Below are 16,984 nucleotides of genomic sequence, written 5' to 3' on the forward strand. Positions count from 1 at the left end.
TTTGAGGCAAATCTGTGTTACTTGTAGTTTATTTGGAGTCACTTCCATCCTGTAGATTTTGGCCCCTTCAATTGTCCATTAGGTTTCGCAATCGAAGGTCAGACTCTCTCTCACCTGCGATTGGCCGGCCACCAAGTCAACCTTCACCATCACTGATAGGTTGCCACGCCTGTCAATCACTAGCTGCAACCAATCGGTCGCGTTTGTCCTTTCAGCTCGGAAGGGAAGTCTCCAAGGCGTTCGCCGGCAACTGCCATCCAAGATGTCTGCTCCGTGTGTGCTCCCCATGTGTGTGCGAGCGAGCCGCGGCCTCTTCAGGCTCCGCGGCGGGGTTGACATCGTCCGCACGCTATCTACGGAGAAACCGCAGGCCGGCCACGACGGTGCCACGAGCGGGCTGGCCCAAGCTATTCTCCAGGAGCGACTCCAGCAACAGAGTCAGGTCAGTAGCTTTTGGGGTGCGTTTCATTACTTGACATTGACAACACGGACCGAGCGAAGAAGCATCAACTTCGCTGTATTTGGGCTCGCGGGGACGTGAGGACGAATAAAACAAACCTCTCCACTGCATGTCGAACCTGTCCTTAGCTAACATTCGATGTGAAAAGTAAACACAAAATAAAGGCATTTTGCGATATTTACAAGCTAGCAGAACATATTGTGGACGCCAGCCGACATATTTAGTGAAACCACAATCGTCCTGAGCCTTCTACCGTGTTGTGTAACGTTTGAATGGAACGTGACGCGGGGCTTTGGCTAATGTTAGCATCCTAGCATTGCTGCTAACTCTACTCTGACACTTTCTTCAGGGTCTAGCGCGATAATGTCGCACGGGTGCTCGTGCCGACGTCTTGTCACTAAAACTGAAGGGAAATTGGCGTGTGAGCGCCATTTCGCTTGGAAGTGCCAGCATGTGTTGAGTTAGCCTCGACATTTGTTGGGTGTGAAGGTCAGGAGCAGAGATGATTCAATGTAATGTACAATCAAATGTTTCATTGCTACTTAATCAAATTCTCTGATGCCAAACGTTGCAAGGGCAACATATGAGAGGGGATTTGTTAAACTCTTGCCTGCCAATGCCGGCGCTAGAAATCGAATGCCATTTCAAATTGTACTAACTACCACAGCACATACTATGACTTCTACATATACCATTGCTGGCACTGAATGAGCTACGTTTTCACCTCGATGAGTCAGTTTGATTAAAATCCAGAGAAGACACGTCAACTTTTCACTAATGCTAATGACCCTGTTTTTGTGATAGTTTTGCCATTGACGGTGAAAGACGTCCAGTCCGTTGGACGGCAGATTGCATATTGTGGTTGCTCTGACACTGTATTAAATGTGCTGATGCAGGAGCAGCCCCCTCCCTCGCCCGAGGAGGGCGCCGGCGAGCAGGCGGGCGGCGACAAGAAGCAGAAGGAGAATGCCGCCTACGCCAAGAAGATGGTGTTGAGGTTAGCGGGACTCATGGGCCTCGGCGGCGCCGTCAGCGTCGTCTACATATTCGGTGAGCGCACTTTCTTCTACCGTCATCGGGTCCAATTTCCGATCACACGATCCAATTTGGGACATTAACACAAAAAAGTGGGAAAATATGTAAATATTCTTATTTTAAAAAAATATTTTCAAGAAAAGTCCTTGCTAATAACTTGTTCAGTGTTATTGCCAATGATGGCCATCTAACCAACCACTTTAGCATCCAATCATCTTTCTCAAGTCAAAGTCGAGAGTGGAGAGCCAATGATAAAGCGGTGACACTTGTTTCAGGGTCGTGAGCGTTAAAAGGCTGAAATTGTGGGCCGCTAAATGTATAAACAGAGTCCAATTTAAAAGTGGGTCACAGTCCGTCCAGACGACTGGCTTATAAAATTGTCAGAGGCGGACTTGACGCTTTGGACAAAGGCGTCTGCGCCGTTGACTCTCCTTTCTTTCTTTCTCTTTTTTTTTTTTTTTGCAGGGTCCAATTCGGCGGACGAGCACGGCAGGGCGGTAAGCGTCACTCGCACGTGGGCGGGCCGGCACGGGTCTCCTTCTTTCATGTGACTTTGGCCGGCCTTCCTTTCTCTCTCTCGCTCGCTCTCCTTTTGCCACTTTTACGGGAGCTTTTCTTGCATGAAATTGTCCCCGCCCGACCGAGGTGGAGGCTTCAAAGGGCACACTTTTCGCACCCGGTCGGGTTGCCGCTGGCTTCCTGCCTGGCTTTGAAGCCACCTTTAAAAGTTCATTACCCCGACGTGCACTAACTCGACTTGCGACTCTTGTCGCCTTGAGGCAAATCGTGACCGCCCGTGCGCAGTTGCTAAATACCACCAATCTGCCTTCTTTACCAGACTGCCAATTATGCTTTTTCTATCCCCAAAAAATGATTACAGCCATTTACATGGAAAAAAGAAAATGTTTAGAGTTTTAATATTTGTCTCGCTGGTAAAAAAGAAAGTAGCAATGAATACATGTTAATGAGAGTATTTCATGGTGTGTTTTACAATGCTGCGGCATGTTCAAGTGTAGCCACTAGGCGTCACTGTTGTGCTTTCACATTCCAACTTTGAAGTTTTGTTCACAGAATGCCTAACAAAAAGTTTCTTTTGCACACCCAAAGTCTCAAATGATTAAAAAACGTTTTAATTCATAAATTGTAATGAATTTATTTATGGATTAAGTAGATAAAACATTGGAAGAATACATAAAAAAATAGTATAAACTCGACTTGACTTCCAATGACTGTGACAGACATTGATTTGACTGGGTGGAAATAGATTGGACGCCTGTCAGCGTCAATGGTTGTCAGTGTGTTCATTTCAAATAATAATAATAATTGTTTGTTTCCATCTCTTTCAGATTCCCGATGAGTTCGACAAAGGTGAGTGACAAAAACACGTGCTGCCATAAATAGATAAATTTCATTTTGGTTCTCCATGAACTTAATCCCGAGTCCCAATCAAAAAGCCCGGCGTTGGCTAACGGCAAGAGGTCGCTCGCCGCTTTCCCAGGAATGTGCTTACGTAAGCCTTTCCTGGTGAAACATCTGGCCTCTTTGGACGGCGTTTGGGTCCGGCCCAAACGCCAGACATTTGCGCGCTTGACATTTTTCTTTGCGCCGCCATCGGAAGAGAAGGACGGGCGAGGCCCAGCGCTCGCTTTCCGCCCGCTGACCCTTCTTTTGATAGTCGCTCATTATTTGGACTACGACTTGACTCAAATGTCCATAATCAAATGCGGTAAATACATGGCCAAAGTAGCTGTACTCGGATAGTTGTTTTTTCTTTTTGCGGTCATCACAAATAATACAGGTCAATTTAAGTTTTGTATTATTTTTAATTTGTGGTAATGAACGTGTTTGTTATAGATTTTTTTTGTATTTCTTAATTTTAATCACCCAAAAGCCCAAAAGTGTAAGGTAAGACAGATGTGTCCAAAAGTTAAAAAAAAAAAAAAAGCCTCTCCCTTTCCCCCCCCCCCCCTTTCTATTTTCCTTCCCATTTTCTTTTTATTTGATGCCTTGGAAAGTTTCCCTTCCCGCTTGTTTATAGCGGGGCTCTTTAATGAGCTTTTGATTCCTCCCCCACCCTATTTTTGGGAAAAACAAGAGGCCGAGGAAAGGAAAAGGGAAGCGCTTGCTGCCAACTCTCTGCCGCCCACCCTGCATTTTTCTTTCCCTTTTTTCTTTTTTATATTCACACACACCACAGCGGTCAAGTCCAACCTTCCGTACGTCGGTCATTAATAAATGGCTTTTATGAGGGATGTCCCCGGTCTATCGTCATCCTCATCATAACACAAGTGAAAATCAACAGAAAGTAGCAGTGACCTGCAAATTCCATTGAATCAATAGAAAATCATTCAAAATGCTCCGAAAGGGACCCCAAATCCCCCCCAAATGTACAGGAAGTGACCTCAATGTGACCCAAAACCAACAGCTGCGAATGTTCCATTTGCCTCTTACTGTATTTTTTTTTTGGGTGGTGTCTCATTCAGATCCGCCAGTGGTCCAACAGCTGAAGAGAACCGTCAAGTACTTCCAGGACTACAGACAGGTGAGCCTTGGTGGTTTAGCCCCTCCCCCTGGAAACGGATGGATCGATCGTCAATGCCTATTTTCAATTTCCTTCTTTTAGCAACGAGCACTGAAATGGACATTAAAAAGGAATGAAATTGATGATGTGCGTTTCTCCGGCTTTTAGATGATCATCGAGCCCACCAGCCCCAAACTCCTACCGGACCCCCTGAAGGAGCCCTATTACCAACCTCCCTACACGTTGGTCCTGGAGCTCACCGACGTTCTGCTTCACCCGGAGTGGTCGGTACGTCTACCGCGTTGATTTCATGACTTTGACTTGGATTCATTTCATTTTTTGTGCACTCGCAGCTTACTTTATTTATTTTGGATCTATTTTTTTTTTGTTTCCAGCTGGCGACCGGCTGGCGCTTCAAGAAAAGGCCCGGCATCGACTACCTGTTCCAGCAGCTGGCGCCGCTCTACGAGATCATCATCTTCACCGCCGAGACGGGCATGGTGAGTGAGAGGCCCTCCCGTCCAAAGGGCGTGGGCCATTCCTGACCATCTGGTTTGACGCGGATACAGACGGCGTACCCGTTGATCGACGGCATCGACCCGCAAGGCTTTGTCCTCTATCGCCTCTTCAGGGACGCCACGCGCTACATGGAGGGACATCACGTCAAGGTGAGTCCAGAAAGTAAAAAAAAACAAAGGTGGTAAAAAATCATTTTTAGGTCAACTTTCACTTCTATTAGAGTTTTAAATAGTTTTTAAAGATGAAAAAGAGAAATATCCCCACTAAAGAAAACGAGCACAGACTGAATTGGATGAGTTTGATGGCCCGCGCTTGTCATTTTCCAGAGGTTAGACGTCCATAGGCGTCCGTCAAAAGGGCAGTGAAAGCGAAAGGCCATTTGTCAACTTCCCGCCATTGTGGACCCGGCGCCGCGGCATTTTGCCGCTTCCGCTTTAAAGCGCCACGCTCAGCGATTGTGCGGAGGCCCGGCGAGCCGGGCGGCGTAAATCATTTTCATAAGCGCTTTATCTCGGCGGGACACGCTGGAAAAATAACATGCGCCGCAAGCACAAACGCTGATTAAAAGTCACGCAACATGTTTCTTTTCTGTCCAATGACATCGTGTTGCCTAAAGCAGCAGCCAATCGAAACCTTTTCAGTTTCCTTCCATTTAAAAAAGACACATTTATATCGTGCTGAAACATAAACACCATAAAATTGTGTTTTTGTTGTTGTCCAGGACGTGTCGTGCCTGAACCGCGACGGGAGCAAAGTCATCGTGGTGGACTGCAAGCGCGAAGCCTTCAGCCTGCAGCCTTTCAACGGGATGGCGCTCAAGAAGTGGGACGGCAACTCGGACGACCGCACGCTCTACGACCTGGCACACTTCCTGAAGAGTAACATCCATATTTCAACATTTATCATGTGTTTTTTTTTTTTTCTTTTCTTTATTCATTTGTTTTTGTTGCTGTGCAGCCATCGCGCTGAGCGGCGTGGACGACGTGCGCTCGGTGCTGGAGAACTACGCCACCGAGGACGACCCCATCGACGCCTTCAAGCGCAGGCAGGCTCTCCTGGCGCAGGTGGGTCATCTCCGTCCTTCTTATGAGGCCACCCCTCCCTCCCCTCACGTTCACCAAAATAAGCCTTCTTCTCTCGCCGTTTGCAAACTTTCAGGAAGAGGAGCAACGCGCGGGCGAAGGGTCGCAGCCCAAGAAATCGGGATTGTCCCTGGGCTCCATCGCGTCCCGCTTTTGGCGCCCCAAACAGCAGTGAGCGCTGGCCCACGGCGTCGGTCGGATCGGTCGGAGAGAGCGCTCCCGAGAGCGTCGGCCGGCTCCTCCCCTTCCTCCAGAAGGCGGCTCCCGATTGGACGGGCGGGAGGCGGGGGAGCGGCACCAGATCCGCTCGTCCGGAAGGACGACACGGTGGAGGCGGCGGCGGACGAGATCACGTGAACTTTTTTTTTTTTTTTTCCATCTTTCCTTTATTTATGAACTTTTTTGTGGCGGCTCGCCCGATGACGTCATCAATAAAAGGAACCAATCCCGACGTCGGCGCCCTCCCTCTTTTGTCGTTCCCGAGCGGAAAGGCGAAAAAAGCCACAATCTCCGTATCGGAGAAGTCGTGCTGCGTTTATGATTTTTTTTCTATTTTTTCTTTTTCCCTGCTTGCGCTTTAACGAGCTCATAAAGTCGTGAGAGAACGCTCGTTAACGTGAACAAATCAAACGCCGGATGTCAAGAGGCTTTGATCGCTGGGTTTTTATGTTATTTTTATTTTTTATTTTTAGATCAACTCTTTTGCTGACATTGACGGTGAAAGACGTCCAATAATGTCAAAACTTGTACGTGACGGGAGGAAGATGGAACTTATATTTAACCATTTATAGAGCAAGTGACCATTTTTGGTACTCTGAAAAACATTATCATTCATTATGCTATTGTTTGTTATCATTGTGCTTTTTTGTGTATATTTTTTTAACATTAAAATTAAAAGGTAATAAACTTTCCCTGAAAATGGAATTTTTTCCTTTATGTTTCAGGTCACTTCCTATTGGTTAAAGTTCAATTCCAGGTAACTTCATGTTTATTTCAGCTTGATTTCTCTTGGTTTTGGTTGAATTCCAGGGTTCTCTTCCTGAATTTGTGGGTCACTTTTTGTCCATTTTGGGTCACTTTCTTTTGATCTTTCCTTTCCAGACACTTTCTTGCTCTCTTCCCGATGCGTTTGGGTCACTTTGTGTTGATTTTGAGTCACTTTCTGTCGCTTTTGGGACACTTTCACATCCATTCCATGTGTAATGATGGCTACCAGTCAAATTAAGAAAATAAAGTTAATGGTCTACACAAGTCTTGTACAAAATCGTTAAATTACCAAAAAAAAAAATAGTCACTTGCCCCCACCATACAAAAACTGAGGCATTAACATTTTGATCATTAAAAAGAAAATTAGGTTAGCTATTTTCCCCCAGCAAAATTGTGTATTATGGGATAAATACATTTACTGTTAATTTTGTTTAAAACTAAAGTAGAGTAAAATAAGTATACTATTTGTCATGAATTTAAACACATTTATCACTAGTCGACATCCAATCCATTAGAAGCGGGAGGGCCCTTCAATTGAATTGAATGTTTTTATTGTCATTATACATGTATAATGCCATTTAAAGCTTTCACCACACGGACACAGTTCATTTTCATAAGTGTTTGTTGCACCTAAACTTTATGTCATGTGCATTTGGGAAAAAATAAGTGCATGTGGATGCTTTGAGGTGCGAACGCGGGAACGGACGGCGCTTTACGACAGAAGGCCCATTTGTCGCTGGCCGGCCGGTCGGCGTGCCAAAAGTAACACTTGTGGCTTTTCACACTTCATATTTTGATCAAGGCCTTTTAAAATGCTTTTCTTATTCGGGCCTTCCAGTTTTACTAAGAATACAAGGTTTTTTTCACAGGTCAAAGGTGAACAAGTGGGGGGTACCCATGAATAAAGTGCCATTGACCAACCACAGCTGCTTTGAAATTAAGCTGCTTTTTTTCCTTTTAATTGGTGACGTTGTTCTGCCTTTTAAATAAACCCCTAAAAGATTTTCTTCACTTTAAAAAATCCAAATGGTTTGGACGTCCATTGCTCTCAATGACACAGAATGGATTAATTTTAATTTGTTAACATGTTGTAATTTTATCATGTCATTTTTTTAAACAGACCTTCGTTTATGGAATAAACTAACTTTATTTTTTAATTCGACATTTATTTCCACATTCTCGTGTCGGTTTTGTCCAACTTGACGGCCGGTGTTGCTTCCGGTTCTGCTAGCTTTTTCGGGTAGAAATTAGCTATCTTTTTGTTACCACTTCCTGTATCCGCGTCCATTGTCGTTGTTAACCGTCGAATCTCGAAAACAAAGTTACGATACAGTAATAGTACAGTAAAATGGTCAATATTTTTGTGTTAACCTATTATAACTTCAAAAGAGTAATCACAACACTGAAGGCAGAGCGTAAAGTTTTGTTGACATGAAGTGAAAATTTGAACTTTACACCGTGTTGTGGATGGACGCCAGTTTGGACGAGTTTTTGGACGCTCTGACGCACACGAAAAGATTTTCTTGCCGGTAAGATTGTTTAACAATTCTTTTCCTAATAAGCACCCTTTTTAAATTTCACGTATATTGACCGAGTACATGTTACCATGTTCACCTCGTTTTAATGTCACAATTAGAAATGTGCTAAGACTTGCTAACGTAGCTAACGGATTCTTGACACGGAATTAAGATACACTAATTTATCTATATACTTGTTTCTTCTGAATGGGCTTGAGATAATGTGTCCGCTCATGTTATCATGCAGCTTCAATGATAAATTATTTCTTACGCGCATGTTACTATGTTATTAGCTTCCATGCTAGGCGAATGAACTTGGGGAAGAAATGGCTATTCTTGCTAGTTGCTGACGTGCTATATGTCGTCATACTGGGTCGGTAAAAATGTTTCCATAAGCAGAGAAGAGTGAAATGGTGAAGATTTTATTACACGTTAGTGACATTTTTAAACAATGGTTCAGTGTAAATGTACATGTGTATGTATACATCAATAGCATCATCTTCTGCGGACGTAAGCACGCATGCACAGTAGCCATTTCGGATAGGGGGCAATATAGGAGGGAAGAGCGAGCGGATTGATGATTGACAGCAGAGATTGGGCTCGCCTTTTGTCCCAGTGTCCGTCTTCGCACCCCCGCGTCACCGCGCGTGCTCGCACCTCAGCAGACGTTCCCACGACACGCGGCCTTGTGTCTTCGCACCTTCTTTATACTCACGCGACCTGCCGTTTGGGCACGCGCGAGCAAAAGGTGCGAAGGTGCGGGGGGAGTGCTGCTAGAGCTTGTATGATAACGGATGGCGCTCGCGCTTCCTGGCGGGACGCTTGTGTATTGACGCGCGCCGGCCTTGCGGTGCGGGAGGCACGCGCTAAGGAGTTAAAAAGGGGCGTGGGCAGACACGAGCCGGCGTTCGCGTGACGTCACTCACCTGCAAATCGGCGAATGGGTGAGATGACGTCAGGGTTGAGTTATTTGACTGGCAAGGGACTGGTTTTAATTCAATTCAAACTATTTCTAAATGGATTTATCAACAGTAGTGTCCAAATTCGTTAGAAGTGGGAGAGTGGCAGCGAATGAGCGATCGCCCATATTTTGAAATGCTACAGACCACCATAACCCTGTATGCAGATGACGGCTATATCCGTCAAAGCTAACGATGCAACCATGCCATTGACGACTAAATCTGTCATAGTCAAAGAAGGCTACCTCTGTCAACTCTAATTAGAAAATCACCAGCTCCCCAATATTTACTATTAGTTAAATGTATCACGATTAGACAACCAATCTGTTGAAGGTGAGAGGATGGCCACCCTCCCACTTGAAAGGGATTGGACGTCGAATGGAAGCAGTTTGACTTTTGACTCCACCGTTTGTTATTTTCGGCGCTGCAAGACGACATTTTTTACAGCGGAGGCCCCGCCCCTTCCCACTCGGGCCAGTCGCTTCCTCCTCCTCCTCCTCTTGCTCTTCCTCTTGCCCCTCCGCCCTCCCCCTGCTCCCCCTCGAGCGCCGGTATAAAAAAAGTATCCGTTCCCGATTGGCACTCCATTCGGCAGCGGAACTTTGCTCGCTCGCCCTCCGCACTTTGTTCCTTCGTCGGCGGGAGCGCGCACTGCCTTCGTCCGGTGGATTTTTTGGAGCTTTTGGAGCGGACGCGTTCATTCGGTCGGTCGGTCGTCCGTTCGATCGATCTATTGATTGATTGAAATCGTGCGCCATGGAGCGCTGCCTTCTTCCGCTGCTACTCCTGCTCCTCGGAACGCGCACCGTCAGTACTTTTACGCATCCATTTCTTTCACTTTCTTTTCCATTTCTCTTCAATAATTCACTTTTAAAAAATGCTAACCGATTCGTGTTAGAAAATCATGCGTTTACTCTTTCCGTTTCTTCTTTTCTATACTTTTTTAAGGCAAATGTGTGTGCGCACATCTATTTTCGAGGTGCAAAAATATAGGTTGAATGTATTGTTGGAATTCTTTTGCACACTCCTGTCGATGTGCGCACATATTTTATACGGAGGGAGCAAAAGTCGGCTGTGGTGATAGGCATTATCATCACAAATCTTTTTTTATGCATGTGTAAATTTACATGTGTATTTTGCGTACTTGTATGGATAATTATACTCTATAAACGTGTATTAATTAACACAGGGTTACAAAAGGCTATGCAATTGCGGGAAAATGGATTCTAAAGATTTATATTTGCGCACTACTTTCGTAGACCCACTTTGGCACACCCTGCTTGTATACTTATATATTTGAGCACGTGATTTACTGTTATAGGGGGTAACGAAAGTAGGTATAAAGTTACGAAAATACAAACCATCAAAATGTATTGCACTGCTATTGTACAGTAGAGCTATTTTTGTACACCCCTCTGTACTATATATTTATATAGGAGGGAAAGGTTGGTATGCAGTAGATATAAGGTTGATATGAAGCTAAGAAATAATCTTTTTTTCCACCAACTATCTGATTTATAACAATAAGAGCATAAAACGGAAAATTTAAAATGACTTTGAGTCTTTTCCTTTTTATTTTGCAACATATAAGTCACATCTTATTGATTTAGGAGCACGTTTTCTTGATATTGATGAAAACGTTTTGTAGTTATGTTTTTTTAAATGTGACAATGGGGCTTTAAATGGATTTGATTTGGCAGGTGGAGACGTCGGGTGTGTTCGAGCTGAAGATCGATTCACTGACGGGCGGCGGCGGGCAGGACGTCATCTTTCGGGTCTGCCTGAAGCACGCGCAGGAAGTCATCGACCCCGAACCTCCGTGCACGTACGGGACCATGATCAGCGACATCCTGCCCGCTGACCCCGCCTCCCTCGAGGGGAGTCAACCTCTAAGGGTACCCTTTCACTTCAAGTGGCCGGTAAGCGAAAAAGCCCCACCCCCACCGCCGTTCAGTCTGGTAAGGCGCACTTTCCCCCCCACCCTCTTATTCGAGCATCTTTCTCCGCCCCCTTTTTAGGGAACTTTCTCGTTGATCCTGGAGGCCAGGAATGCCCAGTCTGCCGGAGTGGAATCTGCAGGTACAAGGATGTCCGCTTCGCTAGCTTGGTTTCTCCACCAGGAGGCGCTCTATTATCATAATAATAATTATTATAATTATCATTATTATAATTTATTATGTACAAATTTGATCCTTTAAAAAAATGTTGCTTTTCCACCGTTTTTACTTAAAAGCCCCCAACTCAAAACTTTATGGGAGCCCCCTAGTGGGCCGGAGGTCTCAAACACCCAGTTAGCCAATAAAATAATTTACAAGAAATGCCAGCCGCATTTCGTAAAAGAAATGAAGCTCCCCCTCTTCGCTCGCACACGCGTCGCCACTCGAGCATTTTTGACCACGGAATAAGCGTCTTTTCCCCGTTCCCTCCTCCCGCAGAAAAACAGAACAACCTGATCAGCCGCGTGGCCACGCGGCGACAGCTGCGCGTGGGCGAGGATTGGTCGCAGGACGTCCACTTTGGCCAGCGCGGCCACCTGCGCTACTCGTACCGCGCCGTGTGCGACCAGCACTACCACGGCGAGGCCTGCGCCGCCTACTGCCGGCCCCGCAACGACACCTTCGGACACTTCGCCTGCCAGCGGGACGGGCGACGGCAATGTCTCGACGGCTGGGATGGCGAGTACTGCGCGCAGCGTGAGTACGCCCATCCCCGACGTTCCGCTTCAAAGAGAATGGCCCTCGTGGCACGGATGAATGATTAGCGCTCGCCTTCGGGCCCCCGAGTTCAAATAGTTTGGATGTCTATCAATAATTTCCCCCTAACGTAAAGACACACATATTAATAGATGCAAAATAAAATGAATATAACGATTCAATTTTATAATATAATAATATAAACGTCAATGTGTGGTACAAGTACCGCAAACATTGGTGGACTCCCTATAGTGGAGAAGCACTTTTTAAAACATGAATTCCTTTTTACAGATTTTACGGATTTTCAAAAAAAGATTCTAAATTGAATAAAATAAATTCAAGCAGTTAAAAAAAATAAGGAATTGGTGCCGTCAATGGCAGCCACCCAACCGAGTAAATAGCAAAAGCCTTGACCTTGATGTCACAGTAAATGCATTGACTTTGATGGGAACTTTGCCCTTAGCAACATGGCCGCCCCGGGGCCACCAGAGGTCTCCTCGCGCCCGTGCCGTCAATTCCCAAGAGTTTATCGCTGGGAGATGTCCAGTACCTTTGAAGTGGGAGGGTTGGCGACCAAAGACGGAATGGAGTTTGCCGCCAAAGGTCCCCTTTTAAAAAGATTGGACATCAGGCGCCCTCCCCCCCTCCCTCCGTCCAGGCGAGCAGCTGACCCGCCCGACCAAAACAAAAGCCGTTTGTCTCTTTTCCGTTGACGGCCGGGGGCGCCGGAGCCGCGGAAACTATGATGCGCCCACTTGACAATTTCACAGCTGGTGGACAAAAATAGACGTTACGGGGAAATGGAGGGAAAGATGGCAAAAAAAAAAAAACATGGTCATTTGGAGGGCCACATTTTTTATGCTGGCAAACAAATTGACTTCCCTAATGAAGTGACTGCCATCGACGGCGATACGTGTCCAGAAGAGAGAGGCAGTGTCAAATCACAAGAAAGGGCTCCATTTAGGATGGTTTTAATCAAAGTCAAACGCATTTACACGTGCGGATGCATTGGAAGTGCGAACGTGAGTCCGCTTCGAATGGATCGGACGCCGTCGGAGCCTTTTTAGGAGCACGGGACTGGAGCTCACTTTTGACTCCCCCTCCTCCTCCACCTCCTCCTCCTCCTCCCCGCCGCCGCTCCCTTCCTTGCCATCAGCCATCTGCGCTTCGGGCTGCAGCGGCGAGCACGGCTTCTGCCAGGCCCCCGGCGAGTGCGCCTGCCACCAAGGCTGGCGGGGGGAGCGCTGCGACCAGTGCGAGCGCCACCCGGGCTGCCTGCACGGGACCTGCCAGCAGCCCTGGCAGTGCCACTGCCAGGAGGGATGGGGCGGACTCTACTGCGACCAGGGTGAGTCGGCCGGCCGGCCCGCTGACTCGGATGACCGCCCGGCCTGGCCCTACCCCCCGTTGACCCCCTTTTTTTCTTTGCCCCCGCCCTCAGATCTCAACTACTGCACCAACCACAAGCCGTGCCAGAACGGAGCGTCGTGCACCAACACGGGCCAGGGCAGCTACACCTGCGCCTGCCGCCCGGGCTTCAGCGGCAAGGACTGCCAGGCGGAGGACAAGGCCTGCGACAGCGCCCCCTGCAGGAACGGAGGTCGCTGCCAGGTCAGTCCACTCACTTAAGCAGCTTTGTATTTTTCTTTCATTCCTGAAATAGTGATCAAAAAACGACATTGACTGGAAAATTACGGGTCGTCACTTTCTGTTAGTTTTTCTCCGCCCCCCCTATTTCAGTTTGGCCGCAGTTATTATTGATAGGGGGCTTTCTGTTCGTTTTGGGTGAATGTCAGGGAACTCCCTGTTGATTTTGGGTGGCTTCCTGTTAATGTTTGGCCATTGGTATCGCTTACTTGAGTTGAATTTTAGGCTTGGAAGCTTCTTTCCCCAGGCTCTCGAACTCGGTATGTAAACAAAGTGGGGGAGTCTGAGATGAGTCACCCAGGATGAGACAAATTATTTCTTTTTTAATAACAACAAACACGATTAATTTTCTGTTGATGTTGATTGCGTTCAGTTGGACAAACAAACAACATTTTGCCGGGTTTGAGACATCCGGGGCGAGCTAGCGTCTGACGATAAGTTTGCTTGAAGTGCGGCCTTCCGCTTTCAGGATTCGCCGTCGGGCTACGTGTGCACGTGTCCGCCGGGCTTCTCCGGGCCCGACTGCGCCGCCGGCGCCGCCGGCGCCGCCCTGACCTGCGCCGACCGGCCCTGCTTCAACCGAGGCGTGTGCGTGACGGGCACGGCCGCCGGCTACACCTGCCGCTGCCCCACGGGCTACGCCGGTTCCAACTGCGAGATGAAGGACAGCCCGTGCACCAGCGCCCCCTGCGCCAACGGTGAGTACAGCTTGGCTCGCGGTTAGCGCCCGGTCTTGACGGGGAAAGCGCGTGTGCGTGGTGTCTTTAGAGACTTCCCCCTTCCCTCTGGTCAGCTGCCAAAGTCAGCTCGCATGTCAAATGAGGAAGAGGCGGCGTAACGGCGTTATCGGGGCCCTGATCTGGGCCCTGCAGCGCTGCCATTTTCTTATCTCTCCAAATTCCCGTCAGACAAACAAGAAAGTCCGTCCTCTTCTTTGTGCCCAGGCAGAACGGTGATAAAAATTCTAATTCATAATTTCACCCAAAAATTAAAAGCCTTTTCCATTGGCAAAAAAAGAAGAAAAACATCAGTAAAAGTTGTTTTTAGCGGTGTGTGTAAGTGTAATTTCACATTGTTTGACAAAAAAAAGTGTTTCTTTGCTCAGAAATGTTGTTTTGAATGTATTAAGGTGGCCAGTGCCTGGATTTGGGTGGCGGCGAGGTGACGTGCCGCTGTCGCCCGGGCTTCGCGGGGCCCCTCTGTGAGATCAACGTGGACGAGTGCGCCGGCAACCCGTGCCTCAACGGCGGCACGTGCGCCGACGGCGTGGCCGACTTCACGTGCACGTGCGCGCTGGGTTTCTCCGGCAAAGATTGCTCCCTGCGCTCCAACCCCTGCGAGCGCTTCCCGTGCCGCAACGGCGGCCGCTGCTTCGCCCACTTCTCGGGGCCCGTGTGCCAGTGCCCGCCCGACTTCATGGGGGCGCGCTGCGAGTACGGCGCCGAGCCCCGGGCGCCCGCCCCCGCCCCTCCCCGGGGCGCCTTCTCCGCCGCCCTGGCCTCGGCCTGCGTCCTGGCGGCGCTGACGCTGGGCCTCCTGGCGGCCGCCGCCGTCTTTGTGCTGCGCCAAGTGCGGCGCGGGAAGGAGTTGGCCGCCCTGTCGCTCAAGAACGACCTGGAGGCCGTCAACAACCGTGGGCCTAAAGTGGGCAACAAGGAGGCGACGCCGGACGGGGCCACGTCGGCCGAGCGCGGGGCCCTCCTGAAGAACAAAATGGCCGCCGACTGCAACCTGGCCAAGGAGCGACAAGACAAGGTGTCCAGGTAAGCCACCTTTATTTCTTTTTCAAAAGTTGAATCACTAATACACTTTTAATCCATTCCAAGTGGGAGGGAGGGAAGGAGGGAGAGAGGGCGGGGCCATGAGGCATTTCCTGTCGATAAAGGTCACCCAGCGCCTGTTCATTTTGGGCCGTTTTTGGGTTTCAAGGTATCTTCTAGGTCCCTTCCTTTTGACATTGGCTTGCATCCCGTTAAGCATGGTACTTTTCCGTTTCCCTTTCTGTTTATGGTCCATTTCCTGATCATTTTGGGACACTTTTTGTCCATTTAGAGAGAATTTGGGGTTATTTTGGCCCATGTAAGCTACACATTCTGCTCATTTAGGAATGTTTCCAGATCACTTCCCACTGGGATTTATCTATTCCCTAATAACACTCATAGTTTAGGTTAGTTAAACAAAGTATTGTGTAACATGGCCAAAAGAAAAAAAAACAATGTATATAACTTTGCTTTGCACTGCTTTTGAGGGGTAAGTCAACGCTTCATCTTCTTGTCTTGAAAACAATTGCGGACTCTAACGTGTTCTCTCTGTTGTTTTTTTTTTGCTGTTTTTTTTTTGTGGGTGGGGGTGGGCGACGGGCTGTGTAGAGAGAAGTGCCACGCGTCCGCCGCGCTCCGTGCGCTCAGTTCGCTGCAGGAGGTCCACTCTCGGCCCCGTTCGCCGCTCCCCGAGAACCTGGAACGCTGCGTCTTTGCCACTGAGGTAAAACAAGAAGAAAAAAAAAAACAAACGTTTATCATTGAACGCTATGAGAATGGCCCAGAAATGCTGTTGCTATTCACAGCCGTTATTATTCGTTCTAATATTCGTATTTATTATCTTGATGCCGTAGGTTTGACGTCAAAGCATGGGATGTTTTGGATTTTGAACAAGACTACGTTTGGAAATTGTCAGATTTCTTTCTTTTTTATTTTTATTTTTTCCAATTGAACTTCCTAAAAACAAACGAGAAAAAGGACAAAGAAACTAAAGACTGAATGTTGTGCCACTTTTGCACTTTTTTTTCTCCCAATTGTTGTGAGGATTGGTCGCCACGCTGTGCGCGGCGACCAATCGGCCGCACCAACACCAAGAAAGGGGCCAGTGCCGCCGCCTCGTCGTCCTCTTTTCGACCAAACCTTGTGTGTGTGTTAATTTAAGACGGTGCAATGTGTGTACAGTTTTATTTAAATTTGTACATAAGCCTGTACAGAATTTATATTTAATAAACGCAATCACTAACTATATTTTCATAAATAAATATCAAAAATCAACCTTGACTGGCGCTCTTTTTGGGAAACAGAGTTGACCATTTTCCACACCATGCCTTTAACTCGTGTGGAATCAATGCTTTTATCACTAATTGCTAATGGACACCAAGTCCCTCTTTTCAGGTCAAACCTAAAACTGGACTGCTCCTGGTGACTTGTTCACTTAGCTCAATGAGTAGAGTGCCTGCTCACCAAGCCAAGGGTAAGTGGGTTTGAAACCTGCATCCCAGTTGAGAAACCTTTTTACCCTTAAATAGAAACAACCATGTGTATTCAAGACCTTCCAATAATCACCAAGTCAAGTGTGTCCCCTTCATGGAATAGCGGTTTGTTCACCTGACTGCCATCTAGGCAGACCTGGGTTCAAATCCCGGTGCTGTTTGACTGATCACTGCACTATTCAGTTTAATTTTTTTTTCATTCAAATATAGACTTAGCTCATTACACACAGCTGTGACAATTGATTTGATATCAAGGCGTAGCATGCATAAGATTAGGCTTTCAGTTCAAACTATTACATTAAAAAAAGGGG

General features: G+C 47.4%; 2 protein-coding genes across 3 annotated transcripts; both read left to right on the plus strand.

Annotated features, from left to right (window-relative positions):
• Positions 1-182: 182 nt before the first annotated feature.
• timm50 (translocase of inner mitochondrial membrane 50 homolog (S. cerevisiae)) lies at positions 183-5,924 on the plus strand. Its single transcript, XM_077722898.1, has 11 exons — positions 183-442; positions 1,357-1,510; positions 1,961-1,992; positions 2,842-2,863; positions 3,979-4,037; positions 4,185-4,304; positions 4,412-4,516; positions 4,586-4,684; positions 5,257-5,413; positions 5,493-5,599; positions 5,694-5,924. The coding sequence occupies exons 1-11, from the start codon at positions 263-265 to the stop codon at positions 5,790-5,792; spliced, it is 1,134 nt and encodes a 377-aa protein (XP_077579024.1). The 5' UTR covers positions 183-262; the 3' UTR covers positions 5,793-5,924.
• A 1,928-nt stretch (positions 5,925-7,852) lies between these two features.
• LOC144200652 (uncharacterized) lies at positions 7,853-16,455 on the plus strand. 2 transcript variants are annotated; one of them, XM_077722897.1, is made up of 10 exons: positions 7,853-8,133; positions 10,781-10,999; positions 11,099-11,159; positions 11,516-11,773; positions 12,930-13,121; positions 13,215-13,384; positions 13,890-14,118; positions 14,550-15,183; positions 15,790-15,904; positions 16,035-16,455. In XM_077722897.1, exons 2-10 carry the CDS (start codon positions 10,916-10,918, stop codon positions 16,038-16,040), a joined length of 1,749 nt encoding a protein of 582 aa, XP_077579023.1. In that variant the 5' UTR covers positions 7,853-8,133; positions 10,781-10,915; the 3' UTR covers positions 16,041-16,455. The 2 variants fall into 2 exon arrangements, with proteins under 2 accessions (XP_077579023.1, XP_077579022.1); XM_077722896.1 differs by lacking the exon at positions 7,853-8,133 and adding an exon at positions 9,591-9,887.
• The last annotated feature ends 529 nt before the right edge of the window (positions 16,456-16,984 follow it).

This window comes from Stigmatopora nigra, chromosome 8 (assembly GCF_051989575.1).
Source record: "Stigmatopora nigra isolate UIUO_SnigA chromosome 8, RoL_Snig_1.1, whole genome shotgun sequence".
NCBI lineage: Eukaryota > Metazoa > Chordata > Actinopteri > Syngnathiformes > Syngnathidae > Stigmatopora > Stigmatopora nigra.

Bases quoted from the DNA above. Each gene is read 5' to 3' on its own strand.
- LOC144200652 (XM_077722896.1), top strand. From the start codon at position 9,837: ATGGAGCGCTGCCTTCTTCCGCTGCTACTCCTGCTCCTCGGAACGCGC. The intron at 11,000-11,098 runs GTAAGCGAAAAA...CCCCCTTTTTAG, and splicing joins CCTTTCACTTCAAGTGGCCG to GGAACTTTCTCGTTGATCCT. The intron at 13,122-13,214 runs GTGAGTCGGCCG...CCCCGCCCTCAG, and splicing joins CGGACTCTACTGCGACCAGG to ATCTCAACTACTGCACCAAC.
- timm50 (XM_077722898.1), top strand. From the start codon at position 263: ATGTCTGCTCCGTGTGTGCTCCCCATGTGTGTGCGAGCGAGCCGCGGC. The intron at 4,305-4,411 runs GTACGTCTACCG...TTTTGTTTCCAG, and splicing joins TGCTTCACCCGGAGTGGTCG to CTGGCGACCGGCTGGCGCTT. The intron at 5,600-5,693 runs GTGGGTCATCTC...GCAAACTTTCAG, and splicing joins GGCAGGCTCTCCTGGCGCAG to GAAGAGGAGCAACGCGCGGG.